Here is an 8,344-nt window from a genome sequence, read left to right on the forward strand (position 1 = left end):
ATGAAGGAAACAGTCCACAGAGTCGGTCGAAGCCCGGCGGACTAAATAAGACGTCATATTAAAGCGCCTTCAAATCCTCGTTGCTATGGATACGAGGCACTGTTTACTGTCGCTCTCTTCAACCATGGACTCAAAAATACTCATTGAAATTGTGGGTGTGTTTAAAGACTTCAGTTTCCACGTTGCTAAAAGCATCGCCGAGGTAAACTAACGCTTTCTCTGGTTTAATTTCACCTAACCTGTTGACCTTTCACCCGTATCTGTCCACTCTGCTCAACAGGGACTAAAACTGCAGTTTCCTACGGCGTTTCTGGATCCAGAAATTAGGCCACTTTTTGAATTTGAGTGGCACGGGTATCTCTGCGACAAGAAGAAGGTATGTAACAAAATGTTTTTTGCTTTGTAAAAACTGGCAAAAACTAAAACTTAAACCTGCCCCTTGATAAATACTTTCCCTGATAATAATAATAATGATAATGATAATAAGATGCTAAACCAAACACTGAAATTAATTTAAAAAAAAGAAAAAGAAAGTAACACTAGACGTTCTAGATGCATAATCTTTGAGGTTATATTTATCTGCTACTGTCTTGAGCAACCAAACATTTCTTGGCTCCTTAAGCCTGGTCCTGCGAGAGGTTTCTTCCTGTTACAATGGTGCTTTTCTTTCCCACTGTCGCCAAGTTCCATGTATGTGATCTGAAATGCAAGCAGATGAGGTGCTGTGGCAAAATCCTAAAAGGAGCAGCTGAAAGAAGAATGAGCTCAAAGATCAAATTCTTGGACATTTTTAATAGATTCAACTATTTTTTCCATTTGTGCATCAAAATTGTTGATTAGTTTCTCTTAATTTCATCTTACTCATAGATAACTCAAAAGTTTGAGATGATAATAACCTGAAATTATTATCATACACAGACTCAGCAGGCAGGATTTAACATAAGGTATTTAATGGTGGATTGAAAACAAAAGCCAAACAGAATTTGACAGGGAACACACGATGGAGGGCAACAGACATCAGAACAAGGACAAAGGGAAGACTGAAGCAATACATACACAAAAACACAGACACAGAGAACAATCGGGGAAGTGGAAACAGCTGAGAAATTAGACACGGGGAGCAATGATGATCAGGGTGCATTCCAAAAGCCCTTTCTATCTCTTTTTCCTAACGTCATCAAGGTCAAGAAAAGGTGGGGTAGGAGAACTGATAAGAGAAGAGCAGAGCTTTGAGAAAAAGGAAAATTAAAGCAAGATTTACTCATGTCTGCACCATGCAGAGCTGGCTTCTGATGTTACAAAGCTGCTGGAGCTACTCAAGTGGCACAAAGTCCACTTTGTGACTGAAAGTTGTAAACAGGAATATTTTTGCGGCTGGCCTTTATTGTATATGTATGTGTAGAAATTTCACTTTCTGGAGGAGAATATTTAAACAAGTCACGTAAATGTGATTCACAAAATCTGCAGCACACAATATACGGAAAAATTGCACAACATACAACACTTGGGCATGTTGTGGTTTCGATTGTTGTTATAAGTAGGGTTTATTTTTTAGGAAGGAGAGATGTTATCCAAACAAGTGCGTAATCAGTGCTTTGCATTAACGCAAAGCTGTGAGCGCAATGTCAAAGTTCTTTGTCCTTGAACTCTTCACTCAGTCCTCATACTGAGGATTCAATAATAATAACAACAACGCATTGTATTTATGGAGAGCTTTAGAAATACTTAAAGACACTTTACAAGCAATTAAATAAGAAAATCACAGTATGGATAAAATAAAACAGTTAGAAAGAAATCATAGAATTAAAACTCAAAGCATAATAAAATTAAAATGAAACAGAATAGCTAAGCTTCAAAAGATGTGTTTTAAGGCTGGCTTTAGAGATAGGGAACGACTCAATGTTGTGAATGTGGTGCGGGAGAGAGCTCCAAGGACAAGGGGCCACTTGGCGGAAAGCTCTAATGCCCAGGGTGGTCGGGGGAGGAGTAACTCCAAGTGTGAATGAGTGGCAATGTGCAGAAGGTCAGAGAGAGATGGAGGTCCGAGGTTATGGAGAAACTTGTGATCTTATGTTAAATAATGTTTTGTGTTCTTTTGCATGTTGTACAAGTCAGCTGTTCCATATAAACATATTAGAGGATTATATGGTGGAATAGTTTCTCTTCTAAAATTCCCTCTATTAATCACTTATCCCAGCTGACCTGAAGTGAAAATTAATTTTGGATAATCATGAAGCCTACAATGCAATAACACACCTTGCTAACATATGCAGAACCTTAAACATTCGTAATCTTAAGCCATTCATATGAAATCCAAAAGACATTACTATAGTTGCACTAGGTCCTCATTTACATCAAGTGTAAATACCTTGGCTGCAATACATCATGTCAGGTTTCACTCTCTGGTAGACAAAGTTTGACACATAAACTTTATCTACTATCAAAAATAAAAGAGTAAATAACATACACAAGTCAAGATTAACCCTGTGACAGACTGGCGACCTGTCCAGGGTGTACCCTGCCTCTCGCCCTATGACAGCTGGATTAGGCTCCAGTGACCCTGAAAAGGATAAGCAGAAGGGAATGGATGGATGAATGGATGAAATCAGGATTAAGACATGACGCAGCAATAAAGAAACATGGAGACACGACAAACTGGGGAGACAGAATTGGATCACAAAAGATGATAACTAAAGATTATGTGACTGAATGAGGAACACAGACTGGAAACACAGGGGAGCAAGCACTGAAAGGACAAAGGACATCAAATTACAAAATCAAAAAAACATGAGCTCGCAGAAAACTCAAAACTCAAAAAACTGAAATACCCAGGACCATGAAACATTATTTCAGTATTATTGTTGTTATCAGGAAAATACGAGAGAGAGACAGAGAGAGAGAGAGAGAGCACTATCACAATATTATATATAATATTAACAGAAATCCGCTCTTCCTAAAAAAGGTCATTTGAATATGTTACTTGGGGTCATACCTGAGGAAAAACATATGGCCTATTTTAGACTGCTTTTAAGGATATTTGTGTCTTATAAATGTGAAGCTGCATATAAAATATCAGTCTAATCCTGCCTGGAAAACTGTGTTTTTACAGGTCTCCTCCATATCTGCTGTCAGACATCTCGACCGGACATCCAAATACTTGAAGCATCATCACTATTTTCTAATTTGAGCTCAGTATAGGCATAGTACCAGGTGCTAAGCCTCTTACAGTCTGAAGAAGGATGATAATATTTAGTAAGGGGTTAACTCAACCTGACTGCTGTCAGATAGAAATATATTGTATGGACAAATGTGACACTGACATAATTAATTAATGTGGAAAAGTTATTTGTAAATGTAGCGGAAGTTAAAATGCAGCCTTTCCTTTGAAATATAGAATTTTAGCTGTTGTTCGATGGCATCATCTGAAATGAGTGATGGTGTTATAAATAGTGGAGGTGAATGTGTGGACGACAGCAGGTTTCTGGGGGTTCTTGATGCTCTAAACCTACACAGTAAAATACTGCTGTGATTTATGACATTACAGCTATTCTGGAACGCTGAATCACAGCACGCTCATTGTTGTTCCAAACTTGTGATTCAAGGAGCTGCGTGGTGAAGTGTGGCAGTACTCCAGTAGCCTGATGTGCTTTCTGAACGGCCGTCTCCTCGGTGATGAAAAGGATCTCGCCAGCTGGGCCAAGAATCAGTGGGGTTTCACTTTCGCCCGGCCGCAAGCTTTCTACACGACTCTTGCTGAGGAGTACTACATCAAACACCTCCAGAAAACTGGGGCAAGTCACGCAAACACTGTCACTTAAATATCCAATATAGGTAAAAATATGTTGACCAGAGAAGTCAAATTCATTTTCCATCCATCCATTCGCTACCGCTTATCCTTTTCAGGGTCGCGGGGGGTGCTGGAGCCAATCCCAGCTGTCATAGGGCGAGAGGCGGGGTACACCCTGGACAGGTCGCCAGTCTGTCGCAGGGCTAACACACAAGGACAGACAACCATTCACACTCACATTCACACCTAGTGGCAATTTGGATTATCCAATTAACCTATCCCCACGAACTGCATGTCTTTGGACAGTGGGAGGAAGCCGGAGTACCCGGAGGGAACCCACGCAGACATGGGGAGAACATGCAAACTCCACACAGAAAGACCCCAGCCTGATGGTGGAATTGAACTCAGGACCTTCTTGCTGTGCGGCAACAGTGCTAACCACCGTGCCGCCCTCAAATTCAAATTCAGTTTACCATATTTAAATATTCTATTAAACATTAAAATATTAAAATATTCTTATTATTTTACAGAACCTCTGTAAAAATTCTGTAAAATTAATTTTTTTCTGCTAAAAACAGAAATTTCTCTTGTACATAGTTGAAAAGCTGAATTTTAGTGTCATTTATTTCATTTCGTGTTCTATGTTCATGGGAGAGGTATTTATCAGTAGGAAAAGCTGTAAAAAATACAAAAATACAGAATTTACACCCTCCTTCATGTTTCCTAAGCTCTCCAGTGTGCCAGATTGGAGTCTTTGCCAGGCCATTTCTGGCCCCCAGGCCTTGTGTTTGACAGCCCTGATATAGACAGTTTATTTACATTCTGTATTTGGAATCAAAGAGCAAATCAGCACCGTATATTTAGTTGTTATTTCATTAGTAAAAAAAAAGTGGCTTATTAAGTGTATCTTTCTGATGACTGTTTAAAGTCGTGAATATGATTTGAAAACCAATTCATGTAAGATTCTTTCGAAAAATGTTGGGATGCAGCACATTTTATACCTAATCAAAATAACCAAAGGGCACACACTCAATATTAAAACTTTATTGTTGAAAAATGTATTTGATGACAACATCATGTTTGGGGGAAAAAAGCGCTCGAGGTGTATAAATAGTCTCGTATTCTTCTTTCAGTGTTCTAAGCTTATGTCTTTCTTTTTCACTGTTTCTTTCCTTGGGTCTCTTGAGTTTAGTCAGCTACTTTAACCTGCTTGGATTACACGCTTTATCTCTGGCAGTACTGCTCATGTCTGGTGTAACTCCATGCCTTTCCAGATATTTTGCATTGTGCATTTGAGTCCACCTCTCACTATATAAAATATTCAACATGCCTCTGCTCTTTCACTGTAGCATCAGTTTGTCTTCATGGATGTTGAGATTGCGGGAGAAGCTGCGGGGAGGTTAATGTTTGAGGTGAGCCAACTTTGACACATAAGGCATAGGATCCAAACTCATTTGCATCCTGCTACTTTTCAAATGATCTTTTAAAACAGTCAGTCTAAACATTGAACTCCCGGATAAGAAAATATTTGATCATTACAGATGTGCTCAGATATCATGTTTCCTCTGCTCTTCTCAGCTCTTCTCAGATATTTGTCCAAAGACATCCAAGAACTTTGAGGGTCTGTGCACAGGAGAGCAAGGACTGTCACAGAGTGGCTTCCCACTCTACTATAAAGGCTCTCTGTTTCATCGGATTGTGCCCAATGGATGGGTGCAGGGTGGAGGTACATCAATATAATGTGACATCATACTTAAATATAGATACAGAAAATTTCACGATCTGTGATATATTAAACACTCTCATAAATATGTTGATAAATTGTTTAGATAGTTTTAATGGATTCATTAAATGTATTCATTAAAGTCAGCAGTACAGTTGTGGCTGTACCTATAAATTTCGCAGATATTTCTCCAGAGAGGAAAGGAAATGGAGGCGAGTCAATCTACGGGCTAATGTTTGAAGGTATGCTCTACAGCGTTATGTTTAGAACTTACTATATAACTACACTATTGGACTATGATGTCCATAGACAACATTGTGATATGAAGGGAGAGTAGGGAGTGAGTGGAAGAGAGTCTGGAGAGGTGGAGGTATGCACTGCACAAACTAGGAATGAAAGTCTGTAGAAGCGAGACAGAATATGTGTGTTAATGAGAGAGAAATGGGTGGAAAATGGATATGTAAGGAGCAGAGGTAGTGAAGGTGAATAGGTTTAATTGCCTGGGGTTAACCATTCAAAGCAACAAGAGAGGTGAAGAAGAGAGTGCTGGCAGGGTAGAGTGGGTGGAGACGAATGTCGGGGGTGTTTGTGACAGAAGGAGAGCAGCGAGAGTGAAAGAGAATGTGTAGGAGATGGTAGTGAGAGCTGCTATGATGCATTGTTTGGAGACAATGCCACTAACAGACAAGAGCCCGAGCAGGAGGTGGCAGAGTTGAAGATATTAAAATTTTCACTGGGAGTGACCAGAAGGGAGATGATTAAAAATGAGTATATTAGAGGGAGAGCTCAGGTTGAACAGTTTGGAGACAAAGTTAGAGAGGCAAGGCTGAGATGGTTTGGACATGTGCAGGGAAGGGATAGTGGATATACTGAACAAAGAATGTTGAATATGGAGCTGCCAGGCAGGAGGAAAAGAGGAGGAGGTTCATGGGCGACAGAAGATATTAAGCAAAAAGCTAAAGTTCTATATTTCAAAGGGATGGCTGCACTTTAACATCTACTATATTTACAAATAACTTTCCACATGAATGGTGTCAGATATTTAGGCGATAGCGTGTGATCCACTGAAATGATCCTTAAAGAAAAAGAAGAAGAAAAAGAAGAAGCCATCATTGATTTACTTGTGCTTCCTCTATAAATGTTCACCTGAACTTGCACGTGCCTGCCCCTCTTTTAGATGAGAATTTTGCCATTTCACACACTAAGCGTGGCATCCTGGGAATGGCTAATAAAGGTGCCCACAGCAATGGATCCCAGTTCTACATCACCCTACAGCCAACGCCATGGATGGATAAGACCTATGTTGCCTTTGGGTTGGTGTATCTGATTTTAGCTGAAAGACATCTTTTTAATTCCCACAGCTCTCACGTAGCTTCAAAAGTGAAGTTAAATCTCTTTTCTTCTCTTTTGCAGTCAAGTCGTTGAGGGTCTTGATGTCCTGAGGAGGTTAGAAGAAGCTTCAACTTGCAATGAAAGACCCAAGTATGAGTGTAGAATTACAGCCTGTGGAGTGCTTAAACCAGAGCTCATAAGCTTTAATCATTGATACATTTTTAAGCATTTTTTTCCTCAGTTTTTGAATCAGTAAAATAAACGTGGTATGCATGTTTTCTTTTCCTTTTTTGTTAAATAAAAGCTTTACATTTGCATTTTGATTTTTTTTTTAAACTGCATTTTTAAGTCAATAAGCTGTTTCATTCTTTTTGATGAATTAGACACCATCCGCTATGTGCATGTTTGACAGATGTAAAGTTGTTAAACTTGTTATAGGGCTTTTATTGTAATATTTATTCGTCTTCTTAGTTCATCTTCTATACAAGTAAAACCTGTGAAATTTGCTTTTTTATTGATGTGTACAGAAACTTTTACTGTGAGAGGGATCTTCACTTAAAACCCAAATACGTCTACTGGACAGAGAGAGCAGCAGTAATAAGCTGACAGTTTCAACAGTTATTGGGGTTGTAAAAGGCAATTCACAGGTTATCGCATAATGGCATAAAAACAAATGAGCTTTTACTTATGCTTAAAGGAAGTTGGGAAAATGGCATACAATTAAAGTATGAGAAGTACAGTTTATCTATTCTTCTCAAGAGCCATCCTCTTCATCACTTTCTACAAGGACTGACAGAGGATGGCTTTTCTTCCTCATACCACGAGCACTGCATTTTTACCTTTGGAGATCCTTTTTGTATTATATTGAGCTTTTAACATGGCAACATTTTTTAAGATTCTATTGGCCTCCTTTATTTCATTTAATTTCTTTCTGATTAATTTTAACTAGATGCTTTTTGTAAATCCTAACTTTTGGCATAAATTGAAGTGATCCTGGGTCATTGACCGAGCATTTTCTGTTTTTTGGAGTCTTAAGTTATTTTGATCTTTAACTATGTTCAGTTTGATACTTAGTTTAGCTTTTTGTTCTAGTTACTGTCATGGTACTCCTTTCACTTTACCCTACTACCCCTTTGTTCCTCATGGATAGTCTAGTCTCCCACAGTGAATCCCTGTTTCATTACTTTCTGTGTTATTTTGTTAGTTGTGTCCTTTAGTTTACATCTCCATGTCTCGTTATTAGATTTAGGTCACTCCTCTGTAATTCCAAAAGTGTCTCCACTCTGCCCTCATAACCTCTTGAGTGTTTATACCCTCAGTTTGTTTTGTCATACTGTGGTTAGTGTTGTTACTGCTGTTTCTTGATATCTTCCCAGGCTTTTTTCTCTGTTCCAGTGAACTTTGTTTTTATCTGTTTTTTGGATTGTTCCATTTGCACCTCCAACAGAGGTTCTTTATTTTGATCATTGCATGCTTTTGGGGTCCTCATACAGCATTACCTA

General features: G+C 38.8%; 1 protein-coding gene across 2 annotated transcripts; it reads left to right on the forward strand.

Annotated features, from left to right (window-relative positions):
* Positions 1-6: 6 nt before the first annotated feature.
* On the forward strand, positions 7-7,320 carry ppil6 (peptidylprolyl isomerase (cyclophilin)-like 6). 2 transcript variants are annotated; one of them, XM_040017787.1, is made up of 8 exons: positions 18-202; positions 281-376; positions 3,603-3,791; positions 5,137-5,199; positions 5,366-5,513; positions 5,693-5,752; positions 6,688-6,823; positions 6,924-7,320. In XM_040017787.1, the coding sequence occupies exons 1-8, from the start codon at positions 86-88 to the stop codon at positions 7,054-7,056; spliced, it is 942 nt and encodes a 313-aa protein (XP_039873721.1). In that variant the 5' UTR covers positions 18-85; the 3' UTR covers positions 7,057-7,320. The 2 variants fall into 2 exon arrangements, with proteins under 2 accessions (XP_039873722.1, XP_039873721.1); XM_040017788.1 differs by lacking the exon at positions 3,603-3,791 and having other exon boundaries at positions 7-202.
* The last annotated feature ends 1,024 nt before the right edge of the window (positions 7,321-8,344 follow it).

The sequence above is a fragment of the Simochromis diagramma genome, unplaced genomic scaffold (assembly GCF_900408965.1).
Source record: "Simochromis diagramma unplaced genomic scaffold, fSimDia1.1 OVJJ01000802.1, whole genome shotgun sequence".
NCBI classification, from domain to species: domain Eukaryota; kingdom Metazoa; phylum Chordata; class Actinopteri; order Cichliformes; family Cichlidae; genus Simochromis; species Simochromis diagramma.

What these genes read in the sequence shown, in the direction of transcription:
- ppil6 (XM_040017787.1), top strand. Translation starts at nt 86, where the DNA reads ATGGATACGAGGCACTGTTTACTGTCGCTCTCTTCAACCATGGACTCA. An exon ending in CGGGGAGGTTAATGTTTGAG is followed by an intron (nt 5,200 to 5,365) that starts GTGAGCCAACTT and finishes TGCTCTTCTCAG; the next exon opens with CTCTTCTCAGATATTTGTCC. An exon ending in CTACGGGCTAATGTTTGAAG is followed by an intron (nt 5,753 to 6,687) that starts GTATGCTCTACA and finishes CCCCTCTTTTAG; the next exon opens with ATGAGAATTTTGCCATTTCA.